Here is a 21,145-nt window from a genome sequence, read left to right on the forward strand (position 1 = left end):
CTGCCCCATGAAGGTTTGATGATAGGGAGAGAGAACTAAAGTAAATGGCCTGTTCCTATTGTGGCAGTCGTCTGATTACAGCTTTCAAGCTAATGTCAGGGTACCGCACGACTGTTCCTCCGTAAGAACCACACAGAGGGACAAGACCAAGACTTTTGTTCTATTCTAAAAAACATGACAAGCACGTAATAGTTCTAGCAAGTTCAAACACAGATTCAAATTTCAGTTTTCATGTAAATAAATTTGACAAATAAAAACATGCGCTCTGCAACCCTTTCAAAGCACAATATGCACAATTTTCAAATCTTGACAGATTAGTTCAACTACATTCTTGGGGAAAAAATAAGGAATTTTTTCATGTATTTAAAAGCCACGGATAAGTCCTGAATTAAATAAACTAGTACAGTGCCCGTTGGAAGTATGTATTATGGCTAAATGAGTATGTGTTTGAAGGTTGGATGTACAAAGAGGTGTACATAATCTGTAGTGTTATAAAGGGATATATTTATGGGTGCAAAGTAAAATAACGTGTGCGATTTCCCTGATTTAATTCTATGGGACATGTGCAAGATAAATGTGTTGTTTTTTTGACACATTTTTATATATTTTTTCGTTTGGTGTATTTTTCTGTAATGTATGTTTGAGTCATTGTGTATTTTTGTATATTTCTGTTGTGTTTTTGTGCATTTTTTTTTTTTTGTATAATTATTGTTTTTTGTTGCCATTGTAGTGATTGTCATTTTGTGTATTTTTAGTATAAATTTTGAGTCATTTTCATTTTTTTGTTGTTGTTTGTTGTATTTTTCTGTAATGTATGTTTTTTGGAGTAATGTTTTGTGTTTTTGGAGCCTTTTTGTATATTTTTGTGCATTTCTGTTGTCGTTTTGTATAAATATTGTTTACTTTTTTGTGTTATTTTACTCATTTAATGTATTTTTCATTATAAATACCTTATGTGTGGTGAGGGGCGTGTTTTGAGATGTGTGTGTGTGTGTGTGTGTGTGTGTGTGTGTGTGTGTGTGTGTGTGTGTGTGTGTGCCAATAAACAACCCATCTTCAGTTAGTGAAGTGCAGTCTAAATACCCATGAGTCTCAGCTCTGAGACGGAGCCCCCGATGAAAGTTTCCACAATACTTATTCTTAGCTACGGTGAGGGAGGTGTGGTGTGTGTGTGTGTGTGTGTGTGTGTGTGTGTGTGTGTGTGGGGGGGGGGGGTGGTGGGGGTGATTGCTGGACCTGGAAAATACTCGGGCTGTTTGCCACATAAGTGGAGTTACATAAGCGGTGTTGATGGTGGTATTAAGGAGTCCCTGTCAGTCAGTGTCCCCTATTATGACAACGGGGACATGAGGTGTGTGTGCGGCTCAGAGGCTTCAAACTCACACACTGAGGATTCAACACTGCACCAAAAACACACCAAAATTGTTCTAAAAACATAAAATATTACTGAGAAATACATAAGAGGACAAAAAAAATACCCAAATTATTCCAAATAAAGACACAAAATACAAACACAAAAACAATCATACAAGACAATACAAAAACATAAAAAATGACATCAAAATACAGAAAAATGACTCATTACACACAAAACTATAACAAAAAAATACACAAAATGACTCCAGTAACACACAAAACAACAAAAACACTCCCTAAATGCACCAAACAACAACAAAAACACAAGAAATGAGAAAAAAGATACAAAATGACAACAAAAATACAAAAAGCACTCAAAAGAACACATAAAACAAACAGAAGATTAACAGAAATACACAAAACATCAACAAAACAAACAAGATTAACAAAATATATAAAGAATGGCAACAAAAATATACAAAGATGATTTTTCCTGTGTTAATGCTCAGATTGGTCTAAAAGCTGACATGAATGTTGATCATGTGACCATTGGATCAATCGCATTTTCGTGACTATTATAGTTTTTCTTGTTCTGTCTCAACTGTCCTAAAATAAGGGAACTTTTATTTTATTCTGAAAATGTGTTGCTTTGTTCGTTTTCCATGTGTTGGTTCTACTTTGAGCCAATCCTTCTCTTCACGTCTTATGTTTGTTCTTAAATGGCTGTTAAAAGGTTTAAATCCCTTTTCCTAAACACTTGTATAAAGTAGTGCCTAATATAAACCCAGCAGCACAATCAGGAACCATTACTGATCCCAGGAAATGCTCTACCACTGACAGAGAGGAAGTCCATCAGATGCGTTAAAAGGTGACTCGCCAACATTTGGGATTGAGGTCAAAGTGAGGGAGTGGGTGCAAACAGTGCAGGACTGTTGCAGAGCGATGAGTTTCTAGGAAAGCCTGACGTGTATCTGTATAAATGGAAGAGGGCAGAACCAGGTGAGCCATTAATCTCATCAGGATTGAGACTCAAAGCGGCCTCTGCTCTGCTGCTGCTGCTTCACAACGACTCCTGGCTCCGGCTAATTACTGCCTAAATGAGGGATTACGCTCTCCGCTGCGTCTCAGTGGTTTAAAGTTGCCATAGAAACCATTAAAAGGCATCAGTTGGCTCAATCTATAAGATTGATATTAGCGACGTACAGGGGTGGAGCAGCAATTTTAAAAGTGAGGGTGTTCAAAGGGTAGGGCAACCCTTGAGTCCCAATTTAGTTTAATAAATGAATTTACTAAAACCATGATGAAGCTGTTATTAAGTTAGTGATACTCAACATGTGGCTCTTTATGTCTTAATTTTAATTATTATTCCGCCAGAAAACCCTAAAAGGGGAAACTTTCTAACCCCTTTTTACATTTTTCTCTGCCAATTTTGCAACTTCCTTTGCCCCATTTTTTTTCCCATTTTCCCAAAAATTTGACATTTTTTTGTTTTTTTAGATTTTAACTTCCTTTTGTCAATAAATATCCCTTGTTCCTAATTTTTGTCCATTTTTGCAAGTTTTTTTTTGACAGTTTTATCCGATTTTTTTCAAGATGTTAACCACTTTTTGCCACTTTTCATCCAAATAAGCTACCTTTTGCCCATTTTTTGCCTCTCTTGACCGCTTTTGGACCGTTTTAGTCACTTGCCACTGTTATCTTGCCGCGTTTCTTTCTGCCACTTTTGACTCAGAGCAAAGTGCTCTTGGTCTGCAGCTTTTAAAAGATGATAACTCTTCCTCCGAGTGCCTCGTTAACCCTTCCTCCTCCTCCTTCTATATTTACACACGTACACGTTTATAACATGCATGCCATGGAAAGCATTGCATCATCGCCACGTTTGACAAACATAGATCAACTTATTTGAAAGCCGATTGTTTACTTATCATCCTTCACGTTTTCTGACTCTTTCTTTAAAGTCTCCTTCCTGCAACCCTTTGTATTTACTGTACAAGCCTCTCACTCACAAAAAAACAACTGTTATCACAGTGGGGAGCAAGAAAATGTGATTGAATCTGCTGTGAGGAGCAAATTATTAATGTTCAAGCTAGCGTTTATAATGCTGACCGATTAGATCCTTAATACAGGAAAGTTGTACATTTTTGAAGCCAATTTGTTCTTTCTTGGAGTCATTTAGTGTAGATTTGTTATGGTTTTGTGTGTTTTTGGAGTCATTTAGGGTATTTTTTGTCTATTTGTGTGTTTTCGTTGTTATTTTGTGTCTTTTTGTATGTTTTTATGAGTCGTCTTGTCTATTTTGCTGCCATTTCAGGGGGGTTGAGTCATTTTGTATTGTTTTGTTGTAGTTTTGTTGTGTATTTATGGAGTTATTTTGCATATTTTCTTAGCAGGTCGCATAAAATTGGACCACATGTGGCCCACAGGCCACAAGTTGCCCATCCCTGATTTATAGTGAAAGAGCTTAAACAACTTGGCCTGTGCCTTATAAAATTAACTCTTTATAAATTAATCATCATTTGAGTTAAAAAGTGACCTTTGAACCCAGTCTTCTGCTGTTTGTGTGCACGCCACTGCTGTAATAAAGGGGCTTTGAAGCGATGGATGGGTGAAAATTCAGTAAACAAGCAACGCATCACATGAGGTTCTTGTACTTCCATAAATAAACAGCACACGGAACATTGAGTGGCTCGCTGTCCTCACACACTGCAGACTATAATCACAGAATGTGAACATTACGCTGCCTGTTTGGTTCCGTCTTCACACAGGCTATAAACCTGAAGAATCTTAAGGCTGGTTTAAGTGAGCCTTATGTCAACACAATGTGTGTGTGTGTGTCTGCATTAGGTAGTCACTTTTACAGTGGTGTAAGATGAAACTGAATCCAATTGAGCTGCTCAGGGACTTTGCTCTGCATATGAATTTAAGGTCACAGATCCAAGCTTGACAACACTGTAAAAATTGTACTGAGTAAAATCAAGAATGAAGTTGAAACATCAAAGTGCTTTTTGAATTTTCTTTCTCTGCTTTCTGATGTGTACAGTATGTCTAAAAACCATGTGATTAACCTCCACCTGCCCCGAGTGAGCTAAGATATGTATATTTATACAGTAGCTCTCTTTTTCTCTACTGCGTATGAGAGATTTTTGGTCATGTTGTTGTTAATGTGATGTGTTTGCTGCCAATTTTAAATGTTTTTACTGATGATTTAATGTTCTTATTGGTTTTTAAGCTGTTGAATGTTTTCTGTTGCACTTTGATCATATATAGCACATTGAGTTGCCTTAAATTTGCCTTGCCTCGCAAGCTCACAACATAACATAAAAGCCACAACAGAAGTAAAAAATCCACAAAGACAGTAAAAGACAATTTCCTGCAAGTATTTGTTTTACTGTAACTTCTGGTTTGATGTTTACCCCACAAATGTATTATGGAGACAGATTTAATTTGGATGGTGGTTAATGTGTATTTTGTAAAGTCAGGAGTGATGATTTCCAATGGATCATCTTTTCTTTTTCTGTAACATGGAGCAAAGTTTTTGGAGCGGTGTCCAGAATTGGTTTCGTTTTCCAACCCCTGTTACTTTACTCTTCTTTGTAGATTTTTACTTCAATTGTGGCTTTTGTCTTGCGTTATGGCTTTTTTGACGGGTTGTGAGCTTTCATGCTACGTTCACACCGGATGCGTCACGAAATGTCCGTATGTAAAGATTACATACAAAGTCAATGGATAGATGCGTCCCAGATGCGAAATCTTTCCGGTCCAATCCGCACATTAGGTGCGTTGGCCGTGCAAGCGCTCCCCATTTTACACATACCCGCACATCTGCAAGAGTTGAAAATATTCAACTCGTCATGCGACTGTTTCGCATGACGAAAGCCAATCAGTGTCTTTGTTGATGGTGACGTCAGGCCGTCAACACGGACACCGGTCTGTTCACCTATTCAACCATGAAGTAGAAGCTGTGTGACCACCTGGAGCTGTGTGACACGTCCTTTATAACCTGGACCGGACTAGGAAGGATTTGGCGTAGAGGAGAATCAGCGAGGAGGTGGTAGTAGCAGGTAAAAGTTCTCTCTGTAGCACTAAGCTAGGATAGCATTAGCCGCTAATCACACCGGATTTTTTCACTGGTGGTTTATGTTTATGAGAGGAGAAAAAGGAGCGCAGCTCCTCGCTTCAGCAGGCAGTGAAACTCACCGAGTTGGATGTGTCGCTGGTGGGCGGGGCTTCGCTTCAGACGTGCGTATGAAGAGAATGGGGACATTTTTTTATCCTGCGGACCCTGCTGTACATTTCGTACGGCAGATGTGTCCAGTGCCGCAGAAGATGCATTCGGTGCGAACGCAGCATCAGGGCCACCGTAGGTTTCCCATAATGCACAGCGGGATAAATAAATGTTGGCGCCCAGCAAAGTATCAATACTTTAACATTTGCTAAATTTTGCCATTGTTGTTTTCATTTTCTTGCATTGTTTGCACATTGCTCGATTCCTAAATCCTAAATAAATGCATTTAGAAGTGCATCAGAAGTAAACTTTGTGGATCATGACCTATAGAGATCCTAAAAAGCTGAGCATGAAAGCCTTTTTTTTATTTGGGTGTAGCCATGTCAACATGTCAAGTTCCCTGCGAGAAGTCTGAGAATCCCAATAGTTATAGTGTTTACTATAATTGTTCACTAGGACACGGTGCAACAAACCTGACAGGACTCAGCATGTCACATCATCATCATCTGTGTGACATTTTTTTTTAAAATGATGTCTCAACATGTTCTCTCCATCAATACATCGTGTAGCAAAAGCAGAACAAGTGACGACACCAGCAAAGTTATTTCAGGTGAAATACAAGCCATGCGATGCTTAGTAACACAGTTTCAGGTGCCGTGTACAAGCATTGCATGTTGTGAAGGAATGCCTGGAAAAGTAAGTGAATGTCAAAGTTTACACAATGTTTTTTATGACTATCCAAGTTTGGATTTTCAGTGAGTGTCATTTGTCAAAAAGAGGGTTTTTTTTTTTTTTCATTTAAAGGTTTTTAGTAGTTTTCCATTTCTTCATAATGTTGAGACAAAACACTAATTGGAAAACTAACTCAGCATGTTAGGGTGGAGCATTCATAGACATACGAACGATAGGCTTTTTTTTAAAAATAAAATACACCAAGAGCACTCATAATAATCCCTTCTCATCCATGGATGCTCCTCCAACACCCTGAAGCATATTCAGAATGCTAAATACAACTGTAAACAAATAATAAATACACATCGGGACAAATACAGCAAGGCAGAGGATGTGAGTTTGAGTTTACGTGCTAGCATTTAGCAATGGAAACTCAAAAATAAGACCTCTTGCTATAGCATTAAAACCCAAATCTCCAGGCCTTATTTTAGTCATGACTTTAATTTTGTGTTTTAAAGCAATTTCATTTTCCTGATGTTTGTAGAGTTTAACATTCAAAACAAAATTAGGAAAAAAGATAGTTTGCATTAAAAAAAAAAAGCAGAAATCTGAGCAAAATTTATTCATAAGAGCATCATTTCGTAGGCGGAACTATTTTAAGTTAACTTTCAATTGCTTTGTCTTTTTATGACGTTTGAAAGCATTTTCTTTAACAAAAACCCAGCAGAGTGCTTTCAAAACAAGCTAGCGTGTATGAGTTAGCTGCTAATTCCAACTCAATTTGACATAATGGTATATGTAGGTTTTACCTTTGTGAAAGAAATGATACATTTTATATGAAGTAACACAAAGAAAACAAAAGCTCAATGACATCAGTTTGCTAATTTTTAACAATAAAAATATTAATACTTAAAGGAAACTTTGCTAGCATGTAGTAGCAGAAACCCAACTGTAAGACAACAACCTTTAAAACAAAGGAGAAATCTGAGCAAAATTGATTAAATAGAGAATAATATTATTAGTGAACCTATTTCACGTTAATTTTCAATTGTTTGGTCTTTTTTATGATGTTTATGACGTTTTAAAGCAAAAAACAAAACAAGCTAGCTTCTAGCTAACAGCTAGCTAAACTCAAGTTGGAGTTAGCAGCTAATGCTAACTCAAGTTGACATTAGGTCATAAAATAGGTTTTTCCTTTGTGGAAGAAATCATCCTTTTCATATGACGTAATACAAAAAAAACACGAGCTCAATTATAGCAGTTTGCTAATTTTTAAGAATGAAAATGTTAATATGTGAACAAAACTTAACATGTAGTAGCCGAAACTCAACCCAAAAACATATGAATTACATTCCATCATTTTTAATGAAGGTTTCACTCCAAACAAAGTTAACAAAAAGATAGGTTAGCATTTGAAAACAGCAAATAAAAAGAATGTTTATTATTCTATTAGGTGAACAATCATGGTCACATAAAGATGTTTGCAGCTCATTTCACAGCTATTATCGATTCACGTGATTACGTAAAAGGATGGAATAATTACACTGCGGCCTCCAAACAATCCAAGTAAGTGTTTAAGCATCACTGGTAGCCTACATGCTAGGCTTTGCAGCAAAGTTCCATTTGACTGAGATCAGCGTGGACCCTTTGAAGTTGTTATGACCTCAGGCTCTGCAGTCGCGCTACAAGAAGGAGCGCTTTCATTTCAGGACACTATTATGTCTTTATGTCATTACCTTTGGGGGGGGCATAGCTGATTATAAACCAACAGGTTTAATTGAAATTACAAATATGGGACATATTCCTTTTTGGCTGTACTTTCTGCCTGTTTACAGAGCAGCCTGTCTGGCAAACCATGAAACATGCATTAAGTACAAGCTGAATGTTTTGTAACGTGTTTATTTGCACTGGACTCTAGCTGCTGCTACTGCAGGAGGGCAGGCAGCATAATGTTACACTGACAAACAAGCAAGTGCTATCAAATGCCAGTCCGAGGAAACAGAACCGGATATACTTAATAAAGTGACGGCAGGGCAGTACAGAACTTGTCCCAGGAAAGTTTCAGTGTGAAAAACAAACGAAGGCTTAGCTGGCTGCTCGGCACACCTCCACTAATAAAAACTTTCAATTGAGGAACATTTTGAGAGGTGCTAACTTTAGCCCTTAGCTAAACGTGGACCAAAAACACGAATCACACAAACCGACGACTCCTGTTGACTGTGTAAACACCGGACCCCAAACACGCACTCATTACTGCGCAACATTGGGCAATTAATGCTGGGACACGAATGGCAACTTACAGCACGTTAGCACTGCTGTCACCAAGCGCTATGACACAGAGAAGGTTCAGAAAATGACCAGATGTAGCCTCACAGACTAGTGGCCTTTTCCCTTCCTGACTAACGAGTGCCTCGGGGCCCAAACAGCCATTAAAGCTTCAGATTCTGGGTTTGTTTAGGAAGCAGGTCTCGGGCCTCTGCGGCTCCTCTGAGTGTATGTTTTTAAAACAGCTAAAAGAACACAGAAAACAAGACTTTTTCCAAAGCCCAGATGCTTGAGATTTACTTTACACCTAAAGTGTAAACACCTCTGCTATTAGATGCTTTCCATATCTACTAGTAGAGGTGTATAGTAAAGTAAATGTACTTTGTTATGTAGGGGTGAAAGGGTTGTCGGTAATTAGTGGCAAGAACCCACTAAAAAGGGAAAGGTATTGACTAATAACCCATAAAAGTGATGTAGAACACTTTAACACATATTCTAGATGGCACCCTGGCATAATCTAAATGTTAAAATTAATAATAATTAATAGTATCAATTTTTAAAACCCTTTGACCCCGACAGTTACTGGGGTTTTTTTTTTTTAATCAGCACTTTTGCTGTTTTTATTTACACAATAAAAAACATGTATGCTTTTACTCCATCACTGAACACATCTCAGGAACACGTTAATTTAAAGGATTGTAACTTTGCTAATATTTGCTCTATCGGAGAAATTCCACCAGTTTTTTTAAAGCAAAAAACTTGAATATCTCCGCAGACACTTGATTTACTAACTGTTAATGTTTAATTAAGTGGGAGAACTATTTATGGCTGTTTTGCTTCTTTTTATGCACACTTTGAACAGTACTACAATTGTACTCTTGATACTTCAGTATTTTTCTCGCAAGATACTTTTATTGCTTAAGTACATTTAATGTGAGCTGTGCTTTTATAATCGGGAACTTTTACTTTTACCAAAGTCATTTTGAGTTATTGTATTTCTACTTTTACTTTTTCAGGTACATTAAACACCTCTGTCAAATAGCAATATTTAAAGATGGAATGTAAAGATGGAATACTCTTTCACATAAATATATTTCTAATGTTTCAGGATCACAAGAAACAAGCTTTTCATTGTAAATCCCCTGAAAGAAAAGAAGTGCACAAAGCGATTGTATATAAAAACAGGTCAGTGCATTTTTCTGGAAGCTGGAAAACCTTGGGCTGATGACGGATGTCCCTCACATGAAGAGTTAGTCTCCGGCAGATGAAACCATTTAACACTGTGACGTAACAGAGACACAGGCTTTTCAAAGCCAGAGGCACATTTTTCATATGCAGAAGCACAATGGCTCAGTGATTACGATCGAGCGGATGGAAAAACCACTTTGATTATCTGTTCTTTCCACTTTGGGTTCCCAGTGTGTCACAGCTACAGGGAACCTTCAATGTAAACCACTTTGGTAAAAGAAATATAAAGGTTTACGGAATAATGGACTAGTAAAAGTATCAACTTTTCATTTTCTTGTCCAAATAAAGCTTAAACGACCATGATAAACAGAGTCATACAAAGACAGGCTACATAGGATGATGTAAATATTAAATGTAGATACAAAAGTTGGGCCTCTGATTTTGTGTGATCATTGAAAAACACAAAATTCCCATTCTGAAATGTTAAAATGAATCTGAACCCGTTAAATCAGGCCCTAATATGATAGGTACCTCAGGTTCCTCACATGCATGTTTTGAGAAAATATCACATATTTTTTCCAACAAAAATGGGTGACTGAACGTCTACAGTCGTCAAATTTTGCTCATAATTTCGTTCTAAATCTTGCGCTGCAAAATTACATTATTTCATGCAAAAACACCAGTTGGCGATATTTCACTGAAAATGACATGGAATGGCTCTATGACACTGACTAATTACACATGAACATGTTTTGAGACCTTGTCACGTATTCCCATGGTATTTTCCCAGTAAAACGGGTGGTTAACAGACATGTATAGCGACGGGAAAGATGCAGGGAAATGTACTCCGATACTCACTTTCGCTGATATCCGATATCGATATTGAATCGGGACAGCTTTAGTTGAGACGTGTAATGCAAAGGTGTCAAATTCATTTTAGTTAAGGGGCCAAATACGGATAAGTTTGGTCTCAAGTGCCGTAGAGGTGGGGAATCGAACAATTTCAACATTTGCACTACCATGTGTAAATTATATAAAAGTATGTAGTATGTAACGCACTGACAATATCCAAGCAATTAGTGACAGATAGTGACTAAATGTATTTAATTTAGGAAAAATTTGGCAAATAATTTAAAGATTGAGCAGGATTTTGGAAAAATAAGTTTCTTTCAAAATCTCAGAATAAAATTGACTTCCAGTTACACATGCAAGGGTAAACAGTGAACCTCTGAAAATATTGTAAAGTTCATTGAAATTGTAACAAATTCAAAGAACTCTACTTGAATAATTGTATAGTTCTATTTCCAAATAACACTGTTGAAATGTGTGTGTTAAAGTGCATTATTTTGCATGGATGCCAATATTTATGTTTGAATATGACACAGTGATTCAAAATGACTCCCAAATTTGCCAGATATTTAACACCCCTTTGCAACCCCATTGAGATATGAATTAACGGTCTTTTATTTAATTATGTGATTTTCTTTGTTTCTTTCCTTTCTATGTTTGAGTGTTTCTTCTTTTCATTTAATATTTTGGAGCATCTGTTAAAAAAAAAAAAAAAAAAAGCAATTTGCCCCTGGGATAAATAAAGTATGTTTACTTCTGATATAAACAACTACAGTATACCAAATTATTAGTCATTTACACTGTTTTCTAAGCCAATTTTACTTTCCCCTGCGAGCCAATTTGGATGTTTGAACCCAGGGTTTGACCCCAGGGTCTTGAGTTTGACACATATGATGTAATAAGCAGGGGGAGAAAAACTACTTTATGATCTAATTTTCATAAATTGAACCAAAATGAAAAACAAAATCCAAATGCAAATGTATGGATAAGTAGGTAAAGAAAAATCCTCGCTTACACTCTCTACAGCAGCCAGTGAGACTCTGTTATCTCGACTCAGTGATACACACAAGCTTTATCTTGTAACACAATCACCCAACAGCTGCACATCCAGTGCAGTGCAGGTTTCCTCAGCCGAGGGGAATGCAGCTTTCTGCTTTCAGGACTGGAGCGGCGCACTAATGCAAACAAACATGACGCCGTGTGGATGTAGGCTATGGAGGCAGCCTCCTTGGCCCCGGACTCTCAGAACATTGGCCGGCCCTGATAAGTTGGACAGCGCTGCTTTAAGGTTCTCTACAGGGGAGGACAGTGTTGATGTTGGCTGCAGCAGGGCTGATAGGACGCCCGGCCCGCGGCTGGTCACTGAACACTGGACACATTCAGATAGGGGGCACAGAGCCAGGCTATGAACCCAGAATGGAGAGGGAGGGAGAGAAGAGAAATTCATGTGGGTTCCGTGAGCAGCTGGTTTACTGACCATCCACAGCAGGCAGGTGCAGTAGCTCCACGTTAAAGCAGTAATTCTCACCTGAAGCCTAGCATAACGAAAATACCTCTACATCTGAAGCCAGTATTTTAAATTACATGTTCAATTGGTATTCTGTTTTTGTGTTGGTTCAAAAGTACAAAGGAAGCACCAAAACAGGACAAAGCTCTACTTAGTCAAAAGTGATCATTTTCTCTGTCTTGAAAGGAAATATATGCATGTGATGTGAGTTTCTGGCTGAATGTGGACAATGCAACCACATAGGAACTCAAATCTAAAGGTGCATTTACACCGAATATACCTTCAGTGACTCTGGTGGCTAGATTGCATTTATAATCAATGTAAATGACCAAACATCTAGCAACCTCCCTTCAAGTAACGTGACTTACACAATTCCAGCGACTCAATCACGCAATCTGAGTCAATGGAAGTTGCTCAAAGTTGAACATTTTGAACTTTGAGTGGCACTGTGTCGCGACATCCAATAGGCAACGAGTTTCTCCCCATGTCACTTCCCCGGTGGCGGGGTAGATGAAGCGATGAAGTGAGCAAAGCGCGCGACTCCGTTCAAGCGACTCATCACGAACAATTTAAGCAACTATAGTCGCGACTGACAACAGAACATTTCCCCACAGACGTGCAAAAAGTGTATATTCAACAGCTGTCCAACTTTGATTTAAAATCATCCAATCTGGCAACCCTGTCATTTCCTGCACAAAACAAAATGAAATGAAAAAGAAAAAAAAAGTGTGCACAAATTTGAATAATCGCATTGAAGACGTCCTACAGGTGGATACGTTTGTCACAGACATCAGCAGATATTATCACTTACAATAATAATAACCAATAAAATCATTAAATGAAGTCTCTACGTTATCAGCTACACACAAATCAAGTATAAAGTTTTTTCAAAAATTCCCACTTTCGCTTGCTCACACTTTAGGTGCACACACAGATGAGAGCGGCACAAGACTTAAAGCCTCATGCTTTTAGTCAGGAAATCAATGATTTAAGTCAAGTGCACATTCAATTAGAAGGAATAAATGAATGAGTGTCCTCCATATTTAGTCCTGGAGAAACAACAAAAAACTGCAGGAATGCAGGACAAACATCTCATGTTGAAGAATGAACAACAAAAGAAGCAACCATGTGTGTATACCTGCATGCATGACTTATTTCTGCAGGTAAAGAGAATGCTAGTGTTGAATGTTGAATGTTAGAAGTTAAATTCTCCACCCCTCATTGAAAAATAAACAGGATTTGATGATTTGTCATGGGCCCTTTCCAAATCCCCCGAAGCGTGATGTACACTGATCCGGGTTGTAAAAATGAAACTGGAGAGCGTGCAACTGTCCTGGCAGACGAGTGGAGCAGCAGCCCGGATCAGGATCAGGTATTGTGCAACCGATGGCCTTTAGAAGGAGCCACAATAAGGGATGTGCACGTCAGTGAACTCATTCCTGTTGGTTACTCAGTAGCTCAGCTCTAGCACTCGCTGACATTTCAACGCCGAGGTCGTCTTTGAGGATCCTGCATACTACTCTACTTGAGACGTTTGTTGACTTTAAGCAGCAGATACAGTAACTAAAAGGATGACGGGCGCCAAACGACAGCTCATGAATTTTTTATCCCGTCTGCATTTCCTTTAAAGCTCAGCGTATGTTAGCTTTGAGCCTGAATCACCTGCCCTGTCTGCAGGAGGCACGGTTGCTAGGCAGCGCTCACACAGGAAGTTAATCCGTCTGTCTCGTCATTATCAGCTACTGCAACGCGAAAGGTTCACGGTCGACTGAGACACGAGCAGTTACTTAGAATAGAATTATAAATGTATACATATATATATGTAAAAAAAAAAAAAAATATTTAAGTAAAAGATAAAATTTAATTTATTAATACAGTATTACATAAATCACAATTAACTTAAATGAAGAATAAAATAATGAATGACTTTATTTAAAAATTTGAAAAATTTAATTAGAAAATAAAATAATAAATCACATTAAAGTTAAGTGAAAAATAAACGTTTGATAAAAATTTAAATAGATATAGATTTAAAAAAATAAATAAAATCAAATTAGAACTATATAATATCAAATAAATAAAAATCATTTTAGGTGAATAATAAAACACACAAATACAAAGAAGGCTACATGTAATATGTTTGAAATAAATTAAATTAGAAAATAAAAATACAAAATAATTATAGCCGAATTAATCCAAGTGAAAAATAGAGATGCTTATAAAAATTTTGAAAGATATGACAGATTTAAAAATGAAAAATAATTCAAGTGAATTAAATCAATCTACAACTCTATAACATCAAATAAATCTAAATCAATTTAGGTGAATTAAAAAAACACACTAATACAAAGAAGGATAAATGTCAGTAAATCTTTTAAATAAATGAAATACAACACAAATACTAAATAAATATTGCAGAATAAATTTGAGTGAAAAACATTTCAATAAATAAAAGTATGCAATAAAAAAAAAAAATTAAGTAAAATTTAAAATTTTGCAGATGTGTGCACTAAGGATGAAATCATTTATTTATTGTTGAATCCTAACAGAGCACAACTTCTAGTGCGGAACTAGCATCACGCACCACTGTAACCTAGTCGATTATTATTGACTATTATCATTGTTTCTCATATGTTTATGGTTCTCAGAGAAGCTTTGATTAAATATCAACTATTATTATGTTTATATACACTACTTTCTGAACTTTTCCATTGAAGGCGTTTTTGTTTACGCTGTGTGTGCTTGCACAGAAAGTTTCCGCCCTGACAAACCTGCTTTCAGTGGAACAGTAAACTGAGCGGGAATGCCTTCAGATGTTATTCCTCTGCTCTGTGGGAGTGGGAAAGGATCGACATCCAACCTGCTTTTCCTCCCAAGCACCTGAACTTCCTGCATAGTCTCCGTAACACACAGTTCCAGTGCATGATTTATAGTGACGCACCTTCCTCAACATTAGAGGAGTTATTGTGTTTAACCACCAACAGTTCCCAGAACAGAGGCGCACATGTCACAACAGTAACCATATCAACAATGTGCCACTTTAAGCTTATTAGGTGTGATTAAGGAGCTTAGACATGCTCATGTCTTCAGTAAAAAGATGAAAAAACATACTTGTTTGCTCACTGAGGCTTAGCAATAAACAGCTTTCACTGACACTCAATCAAAAGCACATTTTTATTCCTAAAATAGCATTTTATTTTGAAATGCTCTTTGTAGAGAGGATATTTAGACAAATTTGGAAGCTAAAGTGTCTACATACGTGTGCACTAAAGGGTTAAAGCGCCCTCACAGGTGAGTGGAGCCTGACGCTTCCTCTGTATACAGTCATTCAGCTGCTGTGTGAACCAACAGGTGAGATAGTGACAGAGCTGCAGCTTCACCTCACCTCTGATGATGCTGGACGTCTGCACTGCAGTGAGAGGACAAAGCTCTCCTCTGTGCACCGTCAACGGGATCCAACTCAACTCATCAAGCACTCATTCCACATTTTGGATTACAGCAAATCATCATCCGTGTTAATATTCTACCTGTAAAGCCTGCAGTGTTATCTTAACATCTGATATTCAGAGTGACACTTGAAGGACTAAACTGCATCACTTTTGGTTGATTAAGTGTAAAGTTTCAGAGGGTTAAATGTGAAACTTATGGGGTTAAATGTGATATTGTGCGGTCAGATGTGGCCTTTGGAAGGGGTTAGACATAAAGTTTTGGGCTAGCATTTGGAGTTTTTGGGGTTAAACTGGATGTTTAGAAATAACTTGGATTTTATGGGGGTTACATGTGACATTTGAAGTCTAATTTGGAGTTTTTGACACAGATTTTGGCATTTGGGGGGGTTAATGGGATGTTTGGTTAAATGTGACATACTTAAGGGATTAAACTGGTTATTTTATGATTAAATGTGACTTTTTAAAGGTTAAGATTGTAATTTTACACTTATATTTAATGTTTTGGGATCACATGACTGACTGATGCAGGGCAGACTCACAACTTATCTTTTCAAATTTAAAGCTGGATGTGATGTATTGTGGAGTTAAATTGGAATTTTGGGGATTAAATGTGACATTTGAGGGTTAAATGCGATTTTTTTGGGGGGTTGTACTTGACTATTGTGATCCAATTTGGAGTTTTGATGCAAACACCTAGAATTAGGGGCGTTAACTGCAATTTTTTGGGCTAAACAGGAATTTTTAGGGGTTTAAATTGACACTGGGGTTAGGAGGGCACATCTTTGCATCTAAGAAGGGTCACATGACTGACCGATGCCAGAGCATGACACACGCACATTGCCAATTTAGGGCGGACTTAAAGGTTAACTCAAAATCAAATCCTGTGCTGGATGTGATGTATTCGGGGGTTAAATGGGACATTTTGGGGTTACATGTGACATTTGAGGGTTAAATTGGATGTTTTGGGCATTATACTTGACTATTGCAGTCCAATTTGGTGTTTTAAGCACAAGTTACGGAGTTACGAGATATGTTATAGTCTTAAATTTGACACTTTGGGTTTTAATTGTGACACTTTAGGGTTATGATGGCACATCTTTGCACCTAAGAAGGGTCACATGACTGGCTGATGCCACAGCAAGACACACACATTTGCAATAAAGGATGGTGTACTATGGAGTTAAATTTGAGTTTTGAGGGTTTAAATGTGACAGTTTGGGGTTAAATGTGACATTTCAGTGTTAAATTGGATGTTTTTGGGGTTATACTAGACTTTCGTGATTAAATTTGGTGCATAAATTTGGCATTCGGGGAGTTAACTGTAATGTTTTGGGGTTAAATGGGATTTTTAAGGGTTTAAATTGACACTTTGGGGTTATGAGGGCACATCTGTGCACCTAAGAAGCGTCACATGACTGGCTGATGACAGCATGACACATACAACGCCAATTAAAGGCGGACTTACAGCTTAACTCTTTAAATCCAGCGCTGTGCTATCAAAGTGCAGCAGCTGTTGCAGCGTATGAAGACACTGACACCCTCTCTGCAGCTCCAGAGCCCACCTGTTGATATGTGTGAGTTATGACATTCATGCCAGCGTGAATGTTAAACTGATCCCTCTGTCCTGATGTGACAGCAGGGACACGATGATGGTACGTCACATAAATGTGCTCAGTGATTGTGTGTTTGCACAGCAGGGTGTTTGTTCAGAGAGTCGTTAATGAAAACACAGATTAAAGTGCCGGAGCGACTCACAACAGGAGCTGATTGCTGACAGGACGACCTGCGTTACCGTGCAGAGGCTCAAGGTCAACAAGGAATAATACAGGCCGCGCTAGATTAGCCGCGTCACCATCCAGCCTCGGGAATTAGAGCTGAGTCGGACAGGAAACACCAGGGAAAGTATGTGTCTGTGTCCCACAGTGTTGTGACTGCGTGAGAGTCAGTTGTGTCTGAATGCTGCAGGAAGGACTTTATTTTGAAACCAATTTAAATGGTTCAAAAGTCAGCTTTTTTAATTAAATGCCTTATTATAGCTACTAGTTGTTGTTTTTTTTTTTAAAATTAATTTTATAATATAATGTTACAAAACTTATTGTATTTTTACAATGTAACATAATTAGTAAAATAATAATTTGTAACAACATAATGTAACCCATTAAGGTAATATAACATATTACATTTTTTTAAACAATTGTATAATATAATGTAACTTAATATAATTTTTGATCATATAAGTCAATGTAACATAATTGGTAAATCAATATAATCTGTAACAATATAATGTACGGTAATCTTTTAACGTAATACAACATATTAATTTCTTGAACAAATGTATAATATAATGTAATGTTACATATTTTTTGATCACATAATTTAATCAAACATAATTAGTTAAAATATATGATATGCAACATTATAATGTAATATTTATTATTTTTCTACAATTTTATAATATAATAGAATTTACAATATAATAACAGAAAGTGTTACTGTCATTTTTTACAAATACTTTAACAGAAATGCTTAGAAATACATTTGTGTGTATCATTTTCAACAATTGTGCTCCAATGAAGCTGCAAAATCATACAACTTTAACATTTAAAGACTTTTAGTTTATTATTATTATATTATATCTGGTTTGTTTTGGGGGTTTTTTTCCCACCAATTCACTAAGTAAAATTCCTTGTATTTTCTAAAAACTCTACTTGACAATAAAAGTGATTCTGATTAAATTCCAAACTGTTGATGCTGTTTTTGCCTTTACTGCAGTTATCCTACACATACATTGTGTTGTAAACAGTCAATTTCAGCTGAGCTCTAGACCAAGGCTCAGTCAACAGCCTATAAGTTATAGACCAACCTTATATAACATGACATAGGAGTAGAGCTCGCTGAGCAATGAAAATATGAACCCTGATGATGTAAACACTATTTAAAATAAAAAAGAGCTGACAGAACTAAATGAAAATTAAGTTATGGAAGCAAATACGATTTAATTAAACCCAAATGACGCAAGTTGGAGAGTTGTAGCCGAGTCAGGGCCGGAAATGATGAAGTGTACTGCCAATATTTGCTAATTATGGAGTGGAACAACATTAAATGCAACCATAAAACCTGAAATGAGAGACTTCTAGAACATGTTAAATAAAGAAAAGAAGAAAAGAAGCTGAGGAGCTCCAGAATAAGATCCATCATCAGAACCTGGGATGATGTAATAGCTTCATTTTTCACAAACATTTAAACAAATATATGGTGCAAGGTCATCAAATCAGTGTGTCATCATCATCACGTAGGCAAAGGGGAAATTAAATTGTGTAGATTTCAAGGGAGAAAAATCATTAATTTCATTCAAAATCTCAAAAGAAATTATTAAAAAAATATAATAACTAACACAGTTACTAAAAAAAACTCTCTAAAGAAGCCTTTAGTGGATTGGAAATAAGAAGTGCAGACAGGTATGTAAGCCCTTCAAAGTAAAAGCACATAAAATGCACACAACTCACTGGAAACAAAACCTAGGCCCACAAAATATGTCTGAAGCCCTATTTTGGATCCCAAACCAATAGTTTGAAACATTTTACCAAGGTTGCGGTGTTAAACATCAGGTTTATGGGCCAAAACCTGTCCCACAAGAGCATCCAACATGACCATCTTTTGCTTGAGCCGTTTTAGCTTCATAACTTTTGAACTTTCACAAATGTTTAAAATATGATCTTGGAAGCGTTTAAAGTTGTTTAAACTGGTGGTTCTCAACCTAGGGGTCAGGACCCCATTCGGGGTTGCAAGACACTGGGAGGGGGCCGCCAGACGCCTTCAAGAAACTAGGAATATTTTTTGAACAATCTGAGCTAAATTTTGCTTATTTATACATTTTTTCTGCAACAATACCAAACTTGCCATATTTTAACCTATTTTCGTCACTTTTTCTTGCCATATTTTTGTTCGTTTTAATGCATTTTTGCTCCATTACTCCCATTTCTGCCACTTCTCCATCAAATGCCAATGCCTTTAGTGCCCATTTTTTCCACTTTCAAGACATTTTCAGCACTGATAAACCATTTTTACGACTATTCCCACCTAATGTCGCATATTTTGACCCATTATTGTCACTTTTATCCTCTTTTCATCATATTTCATGCTTTTTTTTTTTTTTTTTTACCAATTTAACCACATTCACGATTTGTCATGCCCACCCATCATTTGCCAGTTTAAACTAATTGTTCCTACTTTTTAAATGAATTTACCCCAACCCCCCTCCCCCGACACTTTTAAGCCAATTTTGCCACTTTTTCTGTCCTAATTTGCAACTCCACCACCTTTTCCACCATTTTTAGTCACTTTTAACCCATTTTATTTCTGATTAAAGTAAGGATTTACATCTTTAGCATGACTGTATACAATGGTGCAAATAATACTAAACTTTCTGGATAACAGTGGATATTATTCACACAAATTCATAAAACAATTATGGGCCATCATTTTGCTGACTTTATGGATGGGCCCCAAAAAGCTCTCCCCTTCAAGATGGCCCTGTCTCCACATGACTGTTCTTCAATGTTCATGTCTGTGTTCAACCACCTTCAGGTGCAGTGGGGGTGTTCTTGCACCTTCTTTATTTTGGGGGTCGTGGGCTGAAAAGGTTGAGAACCACTGCTTTAAACCCCAACATAAAGGTTGACATGCACTGATTTAGTTCAGGCTGAGTTAATGACCTCTGATGTAAAGTGAGGTTGACACCTCTGATCTAGTGAGCCAGGGCTTAAGTCTGCGAACCATGTGTTTGACACACTTTGTGGTTTGGATCCACTTGTTTAAAGTAGCAGACACTGACAGCAGTCAGAATAAACTATTTTAAGTACAAGCAAAAACGTTCATAAACTGATGTTTTAGCACCAAACTCAGTACATTTTAAGTTCTAGTTAAAAGTGTTGGTTTTGTGTAGTGAAACATGAGGAGAGGTCACCCTACCTGCAGCTCACACCAGGCCACCTCCACTGTAGTCTCTGTATCCAGTCCTTTATAAACGGTCTTAAAAGACCCGCGTCCGATTTCGATGTTGAATTTGAGGTATCTCCCATCAGGAGAGGTGGCCACCGCCTTGGTCTCCACGTCCTCCTTCTCCTCCTGCTCCCACTGCCTGTCAAACGTGCTCCTACTCAGGTTCTTGTGCTGCTTGTTGTGCAGTTCACCATCAGAGTCCGAGCTGCCCTCCTGAGCTCTGGATCTGAGACCTGCAGGGGACCCGGAGTCGGGCTCCAGCAGGCTGCTGCTAGTGCCCGGGCTGGAGATCGGGGACAGGGACAGGGGGGTGTCCTCGGCCTTCTCCGGGAGGGCGAGGATGTTCTCTGCTGACCAGGACGGAGCTTTGGACAGGTAGAGAGGAGAGTCTATGTCCATGCTGATTTTCTGCAGCCCGTAGGAGTTCCTCCGCGCGCCCAGGCCGTGCGTCATGAGCACGGATGGGACGCGGGGCAGGCAGTCGTCGGTCATGCCCGCGGGGAGACCTGGAAATCCACAACCGGGTCTCTCAACCTGTGCGTGGGACATTGTTTGCGGCAGGTTCAACTCCTTCCTGAGTCTGACTTAAAAGCCTAAACGTGAGGACAACAAAGAACCGCACAGAAATGCACA

General features: G+C 37.8%; 1 protein-coding gene across 1 annotated transcript in view; it reads right to left on the bottom strand.

Moving 5' to 3' along the window:
* wnk4a (WNK lysine deficient protein kinase 4a) overlaps positions 1-21,145 on the bottom strand; it is a 57,431-nt gene that overhangs the window by 36,006 nt on the left and 280 nt on the right. The window contains exon 2 of the mRNA XM_028477176.1: positions 20,483-21,105. Within this exon, the coding sequence (XP_028332977.1) occupies positions 20,483-21,061 (579 nt within the window). The 5' untranslated portion in view covers positions 21,062-21,105. The remainder of the gene's footprint in view (positions 1-20,482; positions 21,106-21,145) is intronic.

The sequence above is a fragment of the Gouania willdenowi genome, chromosome 19, assembly GCF_900634775.1.
Source record: "Gouania willdenowi chromosome 19, fGouWil2.1, whole genome shotgun sequence".
Taxonomy (NCBI): domain Eukaryota; kingdom Metazoa; phylum Chordata; class Actinopteri; order Blenniiformes; family Gobiesocidae; genus Gouania; species Gouania willdenowi.